This window comes from Pyrgilauda ruficollis, unplaced genomic scaffold, assembly GCF_017590135.1.
Source record: "Pyrgilauda ruficollis isolate IOZ18807 unplaced genomic scaffold, ASM1759013v1 scaffold259, whole genome shotgun sequence".
Taxonomy (NCBI): domain Eukaryota; kingdom Metazoa; phylum Chordata; class Aves; order Passeriformes; family Passeridae; genus Pyrgilauda; species Pyrgilauda ruficollis.
In genome coordinates, this window is record NW_024523922.1 from 215,065 (window position 1) to 230,772 (window position 15,708).

General features: G+C 40.7%; 1 protein-coding gene across 8 annotated transcripts in view; it reads left to right on the forward strand.

Annotated features, from left to right (window-relative positions):
- NFX1 (nuclear transcription factor, X-box binding 1) overlaps nucleotides 1-15,708 on the forward strand; it is a 79,689-nt gene that overhangs the window by 43,344 nt on the left and 20,637 nt on the right. For 3 of the 8 annotated variants that reach the window (XR_005955440.1, XM_041471206.1, XM_041471210.1), the window contains 7 exons: nucleotides 4,669-4,788; nucleotides 5,408-5,487; nucleotides 5,821-6,051; nucleotides 6,332-6,405; nucleotides 9,400-9,501; nucleotides 14,969-15,010; nucleotides 15,369-15,467. Coding sequence is in view for 4 of the 8 variants with exons in the window: in XM_041471206.1 (XP_041327140.1) it covers nucleotides 4,669-4,788; nucleotides 5,408-5,487; nucleotides 5,821-6,051; nucleotides 6,332-6,405; nucleotides 9,400-9,501; nucleotides 14,969-15,010; nucleotides 15,369-15,467 (748 nt within the window). In the remaining 4 variants the exon portion in view is untranslated. Of the gene's footprint in view, nucleotides 1-4,668; nucleotides 4,789-5,407; nucleotides 5,488-5,820; nucleotides 6,052-6,331; nucleotides 6,406-9,399; nucleotides 9,502-11,890; nucleotides 12,114-14,885; nucleotides 14,902-14,968; nucleotides 15,011-15,368; nucleotides 15,468-15,708 lie in introns of those variants that run through there. The other 5 variants (XR_005955443.1, XM_041471208.1, XR_005955441.1 and 2 more) reach the window with 4 other exon arrangements.

Genomic DNA, 15,708 nt, shown 5'->3' on the forward strand with positions numbered 1-15,708 from the left:
AAAATAGTAATCTTAGTTGCCGCTTTACTTTCCCCAGCTAGCTGATGTTGAGAGTGAGGTGTCTCAGAGGTCCTGTTAGTAACTTCTGGTGTAGTCGAGTCAAAATGCATGGTTTTTCTGAGCAGTTGTTTTTCTTCACTGAATTCCACAGGTTTAATATTTAAGGTCGTTAAACTTATCCACATTGCTGCAATATTTTTGAGGATTGTATTTCACTCTTAGATTAAAGGAGACTTAAGGATTGCCTCCATTGTTAAATGGGAGGCCTCCACTGTAAATTGCTCCACTGTTGAATGTGATAAAATCTAGAGGTCAATCTTCTATGCTGATCTTTTTTCTGAATACAGGAAAAGCAGTTACATACTTCAGAAACCTGATTATTATGATAATTTGGCTTAAACCTCTGTGCTCCTGAAGTTTCCCATGTGAATCTGTCCAGAGGTAAATCAACTAAGCAGTATCTTTAAAGATTTCTTACCTGCTTTCTCTTGGTGCTGCTTGTTGAGATTACAGAGGCATACATTGTATGATTCTGACCCTGTAGTTGATGGTGAGTCCCTCTCAGCACTCCAAGGACCATTTTGACTCTGATTCACCTGTCTAGCCAGCAATTTGCAGGTGGTTTATATCAACCATGATATCAAATGCATGGTCAGCTGTAAGTCATTTGCCTACTCATTAGATTGGATTTCTTGCCCCTGCTTTCATCTCCATTACTGCTTTTGCTAGGAATGGTGAGGGCTGACATCAACTTGCAATACTACAGTGCATCTACACCTCTGTGTGCTTCCTAGGTACTTCACTTTCCAGTGTAATTTCCTCAGTGCTGATAAGTGTGGTCCCTTTCTTGTGCTAGGGTTTCTTTATGCATGCACAGTCTACTTCAAGACATGAGTACATCTCTTCGGGAAAATAAATAATGTCAGCATTAGAGACAGTGCATTAAAAAAAAAATTTCAGATGCTGTATTTCTGCCCTTTGGATCCAGACCTCTCTGCACTCTGTCCCCATTATCCTGATTAGTGCAACTAAGGGACTTCTCATTATAAGATTCTTCACTTACCATTTCTCATCAATAGCAAGTGTCCAGTGTAGCTGTCTTAACATTCAGGTCTTCTGAAGACCAGGTTTCAAGACCTGTAGTAAGGGACAACAAAGCTCTTTCCCATGCTTCCTTTCCAGAGGACCTTCCTTTCTGTTGACATTCTGAGTCTTTTCTGCTTTTGCTTTCTACTTCTTTTTTCTAACATTTTGTTCACCCTAGCATTCTTATTTGCTGTAATTTATTGTAATTTAGTCTCCTTAGACAAAAATTGCAATTTTTTTTTTTTTTTACTAACTGCTGTACTTCAAAATACATGGGCAAATGAGTAGGATCTGGCCTGAGATTTAACTGATGGGATAGATCATAAAAAATAACCAGACTTGAGAAATTTCTGAACATAGCAAAAATCATTGAAAAAGTGAAAGAAGTTTCAGATAGGGAATTTCACCTCTGTTCCTCACCAAAAAGGGTGAGAGATGTCTGAGCTTCACAAGTAATTGGACGAGTGAGGTATAGGGAACCTTTTTGACAGTGGAACTTCTCAGGGCCAGTAGGTAGTTGTGATGCTGATATAACCACACTAATAATAGCAGAAGTAGCAGATTTGGATACAGATGTAACTGAGTGGCCAGTGGCTGTACTGGGTTTGCATCCACGGTTTGGAAGCAAGGGGCTACAGAATTGGCTTCTGTGTGAAGCTGCTAGAAGCTACCCTATGTCCAGCAGGGTCAATGCCAGCTGGTTCTAAGATGGATCCACCACTGGCCAAGGTCAAGCTGATGAGGAATAACAGTAACACCTCTGTGATAATGTATTTAAGAAGTAAAAAAAAATATTGAACAGATGTAATTGCAGCTGGAGAGGAGAGGAGGCAACTATGCAGACACTTAAGATCAGTGAAAAAGGAGGGGGGAGGAGGTGCTCAGGTGCTGAAGCAGAGCCGCTGTTCGGGAAGACCATGGTGAAGCAGCTGTGGCCCTGCAGCCCATGGAGGTCAACAGGGGTACAGAGATCCACCTGCAGCCCACAGAGGAGCCCCACACTCCCACACTGGAGCGGGTGGATGTCTGAAAGAGGCTGTGAACTGCTGGGAGTCCTGTGCTGGAACAAGCTCCTGGCAGGAGCCAGCAGACCTGTGGAGAGCGCTAGAGCAGGTTTTCTGGTAGGACTGTGACTCTGGTGGACCCCACATTCAACCAGGTTTTGCCTGAAAAGGGCTGCACCCTTTGGAACAGTGACCTACGCTAGAGCAGTTTGTGGAGAACTGTTGCATGCAGGATGGACTCCCGTTGGAGATGTTCATGGAGAGCTCCCTGTGGGAGGGACCCAGCTATGGAACAGGGAAGGACTCTTATCCCTGAGCAGCAATGGGGAAAAATGTGTGATACCACCCCCACTCCCTGACCACTGCACCACTGGGGGGCAGGAGCTGGAGCCTGGGAAAGAGGGAGGGGTGGGGGGGAAGTGTTTTTAAGATTTATTTTACTTCTCAGTATCCTGCTCTGATTTTGTTAGAAATAAACTCAGGATGCCCAAGTGGCATCTGTGTTTTGCCCATTATGGTATTTGGTGAATGACCTCTCCTGGCCCTTATCTCAAGTCATTATATTTTCTTTTCCCTGCCTGTGGATGGGAATGATAGAACAGCTTTGGTGGGTGCAGGACATCCAGCCAGGTTAAAGTAACTTTAATGGGGAAAAAATTATTTTGTTAGATTACTTGGGAGGAATCAAGGTGGATGCATGGACAAACGGAGGGAAGGCAAAATAGACACCATTTGCACAAATGAAGCTGTTGGTCAACTTAATTATCTGATAGATATCTGTGCACCTCATGTCTATTGTTTATCCTGTCATAGTTAAGATTTAATATCTTTCAGTATAGTCTCATTCTCTGTTCTGTGTGTGAGAGTTCTTGAGTGCCAGCAGCTGGAGGCTTGGCTGCACATCATGGAGCACATAGTCTTTATGTTAGCAACTAAGATACCAGATTGATGTGTGAACAGCTATGTGCGAACAGCTGGAGAATGGGATCTTAAGTTATAAAGACCACTTGATCTGGGTGCCAGCACATGGATGGATGAGGGTTTGTTTGCAATTTTCTAACAAGCTTGCTTCAAAGCTGGATTGAATAGCTAGTAGATCCACCTCTGGAATTACCCAAGGTTTCAGCCAGTACCTGGGAAAGGAGTCTGTCCAGGCATGGATATTAGGCAGCCTGTGCTAGTATTTCAGATTCATGAATGTGCATGTGAATTTGGAGTGAATTGTGTGTATGTGTGTGTCTTCACTAATAAGCTTCAGTCCTGATGAGCTGAAGAGAAGGAAGAGGACTTAGCTATTGGTATTCCTCTTTACTTGAATCTCGTAATTCGGTTGGCTTTGTGTTAGTCTGTGTGTCTGGTCATGTAATTGCCATGTATGTATTGTGTGTCTCGTCTCTCTGGAATGTGTGTTCAGTCCTGCACTAGGCTGGATCTGCATATTGATCTAGCAGCCATCAGTAGCTATAGAGGTGGGACAGTAGGAACATTTGGGAGTTCAACAAGTTGTGCTTTGGTAGACTAGGAGGGAAGAATCCTGTGATTCCAGAGTTAGAGTCAGAGAACTTGCTGAATTCCAAAGCTCCCTTAACACACTTCTCTTCAGGTTAAAATTGTTGGTTTGTATTTTTGTTGCCCTTTTATTCTCTTACCTCCTCCACCATTTTCTGTTGTTTTCCACTACCTCTTTATTTGCTTATAGACCAATCATATTCTCTTTTTGTTCTCAGATCTCCTTCTGTATGATGTCAGTGTTCTTAGTGTTCTGTTTTTCTAAGCATTTATCTGTTTGAACTGTAGTTTGCGTTCCAGTTTGCCAGTTTTTCTACAGTCTGAAAAAAGCAGTGAATTGTATTAATTTTTGTGCAGTGTTTCATTGGGGTGGTGTATGTAAGTACTTCTATTACTTTGTTTATTACTGAGATTTGGATCTTGTAGGAGTTTAAAACTTGTTTCCCAAACACGGAAGATAAAAAAATGCACTCAGAATAAAATGGGTACTGCCTGAGACAGAGAACTTCCAAAACATACAAAGCTGGATTTGAAGTATTTGGACATGTTCATAATGAACGCTTATGAGGATCCATGTAATAATAAATACCATAAAGAAGACTTGTTGTCTTTTGGTAATTTTCTTTGGAATCTTTATAGTACTATATGCAGGGCTTAGCAAAATGACAAAATCTAAACACTGGTCTGAAAAAGTGATGTCAGGAAGTTTGGAACACGAAATTTCAATGGTGGGCCTTCTGGAAGGGAATTCAAGAGATACCTCCCCTTTTTAAATCAAAGGTAGAACAGCAAAGCTTTCAACTTGACATGAGCATTTTGCTTGCTCTGGTTCAAAATATTGATGTGAAAGAACCGCTCTAAAAGCAAAGCATAATGCCTAACCAAATCGTCATAGTCTAGTTTTCTTGTAGGAGCCACAAAAGCTAATAAATTCACTAATTTCAAATATTAGTGCTTAATATTAAAAAACTAAGCTGGAATAAAATATTTACATGTTATGTAAAGATTTCTCATAGAGGAAACATACAAATATATCTAGTCATTAGGATATATTTGACTCTTTTTTCAGGTTTTGACGAGTTAACTTGTTATTGTGGTGAATCTGTGATTTACCCCCCTGTTCCCTGTGGCACTCAGCCACCAGAGTGTAAAAAAACATGCACCAGGCCACATGACTGTGATCATCCAGGTAAGCCAAGCCATTCAGTTCTGATCGGGGTTTTTTGGGGTTTTGTTATTGATTTTTGTTTGGTGGTGGGTTTTTTTGTTTGCTTGTTTTTTTTTGTTTTTTTTTTTAATTTGGCGTTCTTTTAATCAAAATGTAGAAAAGTGTATATAGGTCTGTTTGAAAATATATATCCAAGCCAACCAGCTAAAAACTTGTAATGAAAACTACTAATGGTACTTCTCACTGGTAAAAACAGTGGTGTTTTTTCTTATTAAGCACAACACATTAATTGCTGTATTCCAAAGATCAAGTGCTCTATTGAAACAGTAGGATAATCTAGGGAACAGTTAGTTTCTATGTTGCTTGGAAACTCATTGGCTGATCACAAAATAAATAGTGTGGGTCGAACAGTTTCTGACAATTTTGCCTGAGAGTATAACCCTACTCACAAGTTAGAAAACTACCTGTACTTTAATTTAGAGTGTATAGAGATTATTCACATAAACACTTGGCGTCCTGATTTTTTGTGATGCGTAATCCTTTGCATAAATTGTGTAGTTTTGCACTCTCTGTCTTCTTTAATGCATTCAACTGAAGTATATTAATAAAACTTCTATTACTTTTATTTCTGTGATTGCAGTGTACCATTCATGTCATAGTGAGGAGAAATGTCCCCCCTGTACCTATCTCACTCAGAAATGGTGTATGGGCAGGCATGAAGTAAGTCGGGACAATTAATGTTTTTGAATACTAAACAATTTTTTACAACTGTAGGCTTGGATTTTTGTGTCATGTTTGAAATGGAGTATATTACTGGAGTTGGAGTTTAATGTGGTTAAATTGGAGAAGTATATCTTTTATTCCATATGCATGCAAACCAACTACTGTATTGGACTATAGTATAAAACAAAACTCATTCTTTGACCTAAGATCTTTTAGTATTAAGATTCTTATGTGGACAATGCCAATGAAGGTGTGAACAGTAAAAGCACTTGGAGAGTTCCATTGATAATTTTTACTGATAGTTGTCGTCTTCTTCCTTTCCTCTTTCAGCTGCGAAGTAATATTCCTTGTCATCTCACTGACATTTCCTGTGGACTTCGCTGCAATCAAATGTTAAAATGTGGAATGCACAAATGTAAAAGAATTTGTCATAAAGGAGAATGTCTTATAGATGAAGAATGTAAACAGCCATGTATTATTCCAAGGCTATATTGTAATCATCCATGTATGGCTCCATGTCATCCTTCTTCACGCTGCCCGACAACATCCTGCTGTGCAAAGGTTAGCTACCTAAAGAAAATTCTCTGCAAAGTTAGGTGAATTAAATGGTTTAATTATCAGCCAGTAACAGTTGTGACATGTTTGTATATTGATAGCATAACATTTTGTCTGTAAAATTAAACTACTGATTTTTTAAAAAATAAAACTGTTCATCACTTTTAGTTAGCCATTATTCCACTAAAATAGGCCTTCTAAAATGAATAAGTTTATATCCTTCACACCCTCTATGGCAGTAAATAGACAAAACTTTAAAAAGCTGTTCACTTATGTGATATGGCAGGTTGATCTTCAGTGTGAATGTGGAAGAAGAAAGGAGAGTATGATATGCTCCGAAGCATCCAATACATATCAAAGGTTGGTACATTAATAATTCTTTCAATTCCTTACTGGACCTACTGCTTCACAGTTTGGTTAAATTGCAGGTGGTTAGACTTGACTAAATATATTTAGTTCACAAGCTTTTTTGACTTTTTTGTACTTTGACATGTGGTAGTTTTGGGGGAGGTGGGGGGGTGGCGGCAGAGGTTGGTATTTCCCTGAGTTTTTATACCAGCTATGCTGTATTAGAACTCTTTTTTTTTTTTGCTGTTGGTATGTCAAAGCTTGACTCTTCCATATGTGGAACTCTATTTTACCCACACAGAGCAATTAGGTACAGATGAATTTGTAGAGTCCAGATTCAGGCTCCTGAATGTAGGCGATTGCAGTCCATGTGTGACTTGCTGTCCATTTTTCCAGTCATGTATGATGGAACCTAGTCAGTAGAGATGATGGATGCTGAAGAGTGATTTAAAGTAATTCTGAAATAGCTAAATTTAGGCAGGAGAGCTTTGGCATCTAAATCTTGGGTTTTAATCTTGGGCAAACTGAGCCCTACCCAACTGCATTTATTGCAAAAATCTCCAGATCCTATGTCTATACTTAATTTTCTCTCTCATAGGAGAGAGAGCAAGGAAAAGAAGAAAAGTGGGGCTTTGGAACTTTTGAAATGAATATAGCAAAACAGTAATAATAATTTTAAAAATCTTACTCTTAGGCTGTGATTGAAAGGGAGTAAAAAAAGTTAGTCTAAAGAGTTGGTATATGATCAGAGTTCTGCTCTGTATCCTGCTTGTTAGGCAACCAAAGTCTGAGATTCTTCCTGTCTTTCAGAGAAAGTTTCTTAATGATGGGTTTATTTGGAATTGGTATTGGAGGGCCTTTTTTTCATCCTAGCCCAGCTTAGGGTGTGCTGCTTGGTTTCTGCTGAACACTGTCCATATTCAAGCTCTGACAGAAAATAGTTTAGCTTAGATGCTTAATGCTACCTAATGAAAACAAGGAGAAAAATATGCTAATTAGAAACAATCAAGAACAGTTGTAGTCAATACTAAGTTGAATGCAAGATACATGTACAGAAGTTTGGTTTTTTTTGGTATTTTCATCACTATAAATACAAATCAGAAGATTGACTCAATGTTGAAATACCAGTTTAAATTGACAAATGCTTGTCATTAATGATAAGTTCAGAAGATAACATACAAGTCCAGATTTTTGAAGTTCTTTCTCTGCTGTTTTATAACTCAGGCACTGTCTAAATATTCATGCAAGGAAAATGCTTCTTTGAAGCCAATGAGAGATCTTGCATGTGTAAGGTGAATACATATGTACTTATTTCTCTGATCAGAGCCCAAATCTAGAGGAAGGGAAACTCTTCTATTTAAAGGAGATGTTTGTGTCAGTTAAAATGTGTTCATATGTGCTTATAAATCACTCTTGACTTGTGGTAGTAACATGCCAGCTAAGTTTGATAACTCCAGCAGTTCAGGTTCCTGAAAGATTATTCTAATTTTGTGAAGATAAGTTTGCCATTTTTCCTACCTATCATTAAGCCAAAACAATGATAACAAAAGCCATTAAAAAAAACCCTGCAACAAAGTAAAGGTCAGCAAATTAGGGGAATATCCAAGTTTTCTCAAAAATTTTAGAGAAATGATAAAACAGCTTTGGGCTTTGTCAGTGAATGTTGGTGAAAGAATGCCCAAGGGAACAGGAAATACCTGTGCTGCTAATATCTGTACATATAGCATAAACGATGTCATATCATCTAATGTCCCACTATCTAGACTTTGGCATCAACTGATTTGTTGCGGTGCGTTTTGGGGTGGGGGCACCCCGGGGATGTCCCCGGAGGGCCCCCTAGGCTGTGTGCTGGCTGGCAGCAGCAGGCAGGCAAGGAGACTCCACACGGCTTCTGAGGGTGCTGATGAGATGAAGGTTTATTTGGGATCCCAACCCCGGGAACCGCATGGTTACTGAGGGAAAAGGGGGAAGGGGGAAGGAGGGGGAGCCGAGGGGAGGGAAGGGGCAAGAGGAGGGGAAGAGGCTGAGAGAGAGGAAGGGCTAAGAGAGCGACTGATGTCATAGCACAGCTTAAGAGGGGAATTGAAGTGGGCGCGGAATCACACTGGGCCAATGGGATGACAGGTACAGGATAGTTCAGGGCAGGACCACAGGCTTAGAATATACCATACATTTTGGAGGGGTGAGACAGAGCATACCATTTAAATAAAATGGAATACAACACAGATTAATATGAAGTGCCTCTAAATAATTTTTTTGTTTTATGTAGTGTGATTAGCCTCCTTCCTGATAGGTGGTTGGTCTTTGAATGTGATGAAAAACATAAAGAGATAAACATACAGAAACAAACATATCCTTTTATTTTAATGTAACAGAAAAGCTAGTTCAAGAGGATACAATGTTTCATTTTTAGGAGTTGGTTTGAAATTTTGTGGGATGTTTCCATAAAAAATTCCTGTATATTTTAGTTATACAAATTTTAGCAAAGGAGACTGGGAAGACTTGATATTGAAGGGAATTAGGAAGACTCTTTATAAAGGAAATGGTAATGATTTTGGTTGGCATTTTGTCCTTTCCTTGTGGATTGTGTTAACCATATTTTCCAAACAAATTTCTAAGTACTTTATAAATTCAATTGACAGATTTTGTTGCACACAGTCAGGGAAGAATCAGATAAAACTATACTTAAAGCCATATGGTCAGCTGTAACTTGTATAATTAGCAAGTGAGGAGAAAGAGTAATTACCTTGCATAACTTCAACTTGCATAAGAAGCACGTCCATTTGTTAGAGTTACTCCTAGTTGAGGGAGATGAGAGTAGACTCTGGATTTATGTAACTGGATTAAACTCCTAAAAGCTGGTGATGTAGAACTAGAGTTCCAGTCTAAAGAGAAAATGATCAGTCTGTCTTACTTCTTCCACCTAGAGATTAAATCTGCACCCTTATATACCTTTTCAAAAGTTTATGTGTTGCCTTAAATGAAATCTACTACTCTTTTTTTCAGAATAGCTGCTATATCTATAGCAACTAAGCTAACAGATCTACAGCTTGGGGATTCAGTGGAAATCAGTAGGCTTATTACAAAAAAAGAAATGAAGCAAGCCAGGTAAGGACATACATGTAATAACATATTTGAAGCCTTTGTGTGTACCTGAAGCATAAGTGACATGCAAAATATATTAATATGGTGATAAAAATGCTAGCTGTAATACCAGTTTGACTCTACTTTAGCAATATGCTTAAAGAGTATTTTGCAGTTCTGTGGTGATACATGGTTTTTTTTTTCATGTAGAATGAGATCTCGGTCATTGTATGGTTGGTTGTTATAATTAAGCATGGGACAATACAACTGTGGTTTCAGAGTTTTTTTTCCTACTCTGCCAACTCACTGGCGTTCCTCTGGATTTTTTCAGATTTCTAGACAGGGCAATAAACTTTATCTTCTGTTTCTGCAATCCAGCGTTCCTTTCTGGATTATTGATAGGCCATATTTTCTCCTAGTCATCATCTTAACTATTTACAATGTCTTTGTATTACCTGTTTTAGAATTTTTCATATTTGTATTTCAGTTTGATTGGTACTTTGGTGTGTCATCCTGGCTGGCACCACAAACCTGATTTTAATTTTGTGACATAAGTTTTCCTGATGTTCCTCAGGACTGAAATAGCTTGTCCCTTTACTTATAGTATAATTTCTTTATGAAGTTTTCAACTTTCTCCAGCATCCATCTGTCAGAATCTTGACTTACTGAAGTCTTTGCCTTTGAAGTCCCTAATCTCTGGTTTTAGTTTATTTCTATTATCATGTCTTCTTTCTTGATGTTGCATTTGATTATTTCAGAGTCAGTCTATTATGTGTGTTAAAATCTAATGTTCCTTTATATTGTGTAAAGTCAAAATAATGACATTTCCCATATAGTTGCTTCATGATTTCCTGTACCAAAGCTAGTGCCAGTATCTTAAGAACTTTTGCTATTGTGTTGTAGTCACTAATACATATCTTTCTGTATGGACACACACTGCCCTTTCCTTGAACAGTTGAAATTACCAGAGATGGCTTTTCTTTGTACAAGTCTTTCCTAATATCATAACTTAACTGTGGTAGGTAGCCTTTATTCACAGAATCACTATGTTGGAAGAGACCTTCAAGATCATCAAGTCCAACCCATGCCCTAACACCTCAGTTAAACCATGGCACTGAGTGCCACATCCGGTCTTTTTTTAAACACATCCCAGGGATGGTGACTCTACCACCTCTGCAGGCAGACCATTCCAGAACTTTATCACCCTTTCTGTAAAAAACTTCTTCCTAATATCCAACCTATATTTCCCTTGACACAGCTTAAGACTGTGTCCTCTTGTTCTGTCAGTTGCTGCCTGGAGAAAGAGACCAAGCCCCACGTGACTACAACCACCTTTCAGGAAGCTGTAGAGTGACAAGGTCACCCCTGAGTCTCCTTTTCTCCAGGCTAAACAACCCCAGCTCACTCAGTCGTTCCTCATAGGGCTTGTGTTCCAAGCCCCTCCCCAAAATAGCTGCCCTTCTCTGGATGCACTCAAGCATCTCAATGACCTTCCTAAACTGAGGGGCCCAGAACTGGACACAGTACTCAAAATGCAGCCTCACCAGTGCCGAGTGTAGGGGAAGGATGACCTCCCTGGTCCTGCTGGCCACACTATTCCTGATACAGGCCAGGATGCTGTTGACCTTCTTGGCCACCAGAGCACACTGCTGGCTCATGTTCAGTCACCTGTTGACCAGTACCCCAAGGTCCCTTTCTGCCTGAGCGCTGTCCAGCCACACTGTCCCCAGCCTGTAACATTGCAGGGGGTTATTGTGGCCAAAATGCAGGACTCTGCGCCTGGACTTAGTAAAAAAAAGTCATCTTATTGGACTCTGCCCATCCATCCAACCATTCCAGATCTCTCTGTAGAGCCCTCCTACCTTCCAGCAGATCAACACATGCTTCCAGCTTAGTGTTGTCTGCAAATTTACCAATGAAAGACTCAATCCCCTCATCCATGTCATCAATAAAGATATTGAACAGAACTGGTCCCAGCACAGACCGCTGAGGGACACCACTGGTAACTGGCCACCAGCTGGATTGCAGCACCGTTCACCACCACTCTCTGGGCCCAGCCATCCAGCTAATTCTTAACCCAGCAAGAATGCTCCTGTCCAAGCCCGTGGGCTGCCAGCTTTTGCAGGAGTATGCTGTGAGATTCAGTGTCAAAGGCCTTGCTGAAATTCAGGTAGACAAGACCTACAGCCTTTCCTGCATCCACCAGGCAGGTCACTTGGTCATAGAAGGAGATCAGGTTGGTCTCCTGATCTCCTGATCAGGTTGTTCTCTCTTTGGTTACCCCTCCTAAACCCATGCTGGCTGGGTCTGATACCCTGGCCATTCCATAAGTTCTGTGTGATGAGACTCAGTATAAACTGCTCCATCATCTTACTGAGTACTGAGGTTGGGCTAACTGGCCTGTACTTACCAGGGTCCTCCTTCCCACCCTTTTTGTAAATGGGTGTCACACTTGCTCGCTTCCAGTCATCCGGAACCTCACCAGTGAGCCAGGACTGTTGGTAAATGATGGAAAGCAGCTTCAAGCTCATCTGCCAGCTCCCTCATCACCCTGGGATGGATCCCCTCTGGTCCCATAAATTTATGAACATCCAAGCGGCTCAGCAATTCTCTGACTGCCTTCTCCTGGATAACAGGTGGGCTATTCTGTTCCCTGATACCACCTACCAGCCCAGAAGGACAGTTGTCCTGAGGGCAAGCCATCTTCCCACTAAGGACTGAGGTAAAGAATGTGTTAAGTACTTCCACCTTCTCCTCATCTGCAGTTACTAAGTTGCCTCCCTCATCCAATAGAGAACAAAGGTTGGTCTTACCCTTTCTTTTGCCATTAGTATATTTGTAAAAACATTTTTTATTATCCTTTACAAAAGTTGCCAAATTAAGTTCGAACTGAGCTTTGACCTCCCTAATTTTTTCCTACGTGCCCTACCACCCCCATTAAATACTTTCTGAGAGCCCTGACCCTCATTCCAAAGATGATACATCCTCTTTTTATTCCTAATTCCTTTCAAAACCTCGTTGTCCATCCAGGCTGAACATTTGCCTTGTCAGCTCATCTTTTGGCACACAGGAACAGTCTGTTCTTCTGCCCTCCAGATCTCTGTTTTGAAGCACTCCTAGCTTTCCTGAACTCCTTTGTTTTTAAGGGTTGCTTGCCAAGGTGCTCTCTGAATAATCTCTTAAATAGGCCAAAGTCTACCCTCTGGAAGTCCAGTTCTTTTGCCATTAGTATATTTGTAAAAACATTTTTTATTATCCTTTACAAAAGTTGCCAAATTAAGTTCGAACTGAGCTTTGACCTCCCTAATTTTTTCCTACGTGCCCTACCACCCCCATTAAATACTTTCTGAGAGCCCTGACCCTCATTCCAAAGATGATACATCCTCTTTTTATTCCTAATTCCTTTCAAAACCTCGTTGTCCATCCAGGCTGAACATTTGCCTTGTCAGCTCATCTTTTGGCACACAGGAACAGTCTGTTCTTCTGCCCTCCAGATCTCTGTTTTGAAGCACTCCTAGCTTTCCTGAACTCCTTTGTTTTTAAGGGTTGCTTGCCAAGGTGCTCTCTGAATAATCTCTTAAATAGGCCAAAGTCTACCCTCTGGAAGTCCAATGTAAAAGTCTTACTGAAATCCCCCTGATTTCACCAAATAGCAAGAACTCTGTAATTTCATGATCACTATGCCCCAAGTGGCCTTCAACCACCACATCTCCCACCAGCCCATCTTTGTTTGCTAACAGTAGGTCTAACGTAGTCCCTCCCCTGGTGGGCTTACTCACCAGCTACAACAACAAAAAGTTGTCCTCCATGCACTCTAAAAACTTCCTGGACTGCCTCTTTTCTGTTGTATTAAGTTCCCAGCAGATGTCTGGTTGGTTGAAGTCACCTACAAGAACAAGGGCTGGTGATCCTGAAACATTCTCCAGCTGCTCATAGAATAAGTTGTCCACCTCTTCTTCCATGTTGGTGGGTGATAACAGACTCCCAGTGGGATGTCAGCCTTGTTGGCCTTCCCCTTAATTCTTACCCAGAGACATTCAACTTCATCATCATTAGTTTCAATACACATGGGATCAAAAGCCTCCCTAACACAAAGGACCATGCCTTCACCTCTTTTCCGTTCCCTGTCTCTTCTAAAGAGCTTATAGCCATCCAGTGCAACGCTCCAAATATGTGAGTTGTCCCACATTTCCATGATGGTGACTACATCATAGCTTTCTTGCTGTACCATGGCTTCCAGCTCTTCTTGTTTGTTACCCGAACTGCATGCAGCAGTATACATGCAGGCTCAGCTGGGCTATTGATTTCACCCCTAACTCAGGTTTACCACCCTTGGGCCTGCTTCCAGACAGCCCAGCTACATCATTCCCCCTTCAAACCTAGTTTAAAGCCTTTCAATGGGGTCTGCCAGTTCATGAGCTAAAATCCTTCTGCCCTTAACAGAGGGATGGAACCCATCCAGTTCTAGCAGCCAGGTGCCGCAAAAGTTGCCCCATGATCAAAGAACCCAAAAATTCTGCTGATGACACCCTTGAGCCACTTGTTGACAATGTGGGCTCTCCTGCTCCTTTCACCATTTTTCACTGCCACCAAAGGGACTGAGCAGAACACTACCTGTGCTCCTGTCCTATTAACAACTTGACCCAGTGCCCTGAAGTCCTTTTTAATTTTCCTGACACTCCTTTTTTCAATCTCATCACTGCCAACCTGGAGTATCAACAGTGGGTAATAAACAGATGGCTGAATCAGCCCAGGGAGTTTCTCAGTAATATCCCTTACCTGGGCCCCAGGAAGGCAGCAGAACCTATCCTGTGGGATAGGTTCGGTCAACATTATGGGGCCCTCTGTTCTCCTCAGAAGGGAGTCACCCACTACAACTACACTTCTTTTTTTTATTAATGTCAGAGGTGGTGATCCATCTGAATGGATCCTAGAGGAAGCATAATTGAGAGGCCTACTGGGCAGATAATTTTCTTCTACATCATCTGGCTGACCCTCTAGATCCAGAGCCTCATACCTATTCTGCAGTGGCACCTGGGCAGGTGATGGGGGTTGGGGGGAATTTCTGTTACCTCCCCGAGTAGGGACCCATTTCCACTCCCCTTCATCCACCAGGTGTCCTCCTATTGCCTGACAGTGGGAGTCATGAGAGTCCTCTGACTCCTCGTGGGCCTCCCTCAAGGCAGAACTCTACCAAACTATTTTGCTTTCAATTTACCAATATAACATCTAGTTCAGAAGCTTTTTTCCTCAGTTCCTATACAACCTTGGTAACTGCTGCTGCTGTTCAAGACCTAGAGAAGAGATTCGGTGCTCAAAGATCTTTGATTATTGCTTGTTTATTTATTTTTAGCTCTGTCTGTGCTAATACAATAAAATATTCTCACATGCTCTTGTTACTTCTTTAGGCTGTGATAATATGACACCAACAAGGCTTGAAAGGTATGAGGAGTAGCAGTGATTCTAATTTTAGTTTTCTTTCATAATTCAGGTTGCAATGTGATGAAGAATGCTTAGCTATTCAGAGGAACAGGTGGGAAATTAACTTGCTTACTTTTTTTTAACAGAAGTAGTCTAGGTTTGGAAAGGTAATGCTATGTAAAGAAGTAATATTTTTCTTCATGTCCTAGAGAACAGATAAATGTGGAGATGATTCCTGTTATAAAGATCTATATTGAATGATCAGAAGTCTTGCTAGAATATTCTAGCTCTAAATGAGAAGTTTCAAATGTACAGACCATATATTTTGCAAGCTATTAATTTTTATTAATAACCTGTAACTTAATTCTTCTATGATGTGTGGAAGGTTGGGGGGATTTATATGAGGGTTTTTTTTGTTTGCTTATGTTTTGTTATATTTTGGGTTTTTTTCCTCCGACCCTCAAATTTAGGCGCCTTGCTGAAGCTCTTGAAATAGATGATAATTCTGATCCTTTTAAAATCCGTTCTTCTGGACCAAAGTACAGTGACCTTTTAAAAGAAGATGCAAGGTTTGTGTTTTAGTGATGGCAGCTGACATAAGTCAGCAGTGTTGAAAGCAAGATGGGAAATGCAGAACAGTTCTATTTACTCTTCTTAAAAATAGCTGCCTTGGCATTAGAAGGCAGTTAAAGCAAAGAAGTTGATATGCACTTCTCAAGACCTCCCAAATGAGAACCTGAAAAGTAAGAAGTGCCTGACAGGTTACTTTTTTTGGGTAATAGGACCAGATTTAAAATGGTAACATTATTT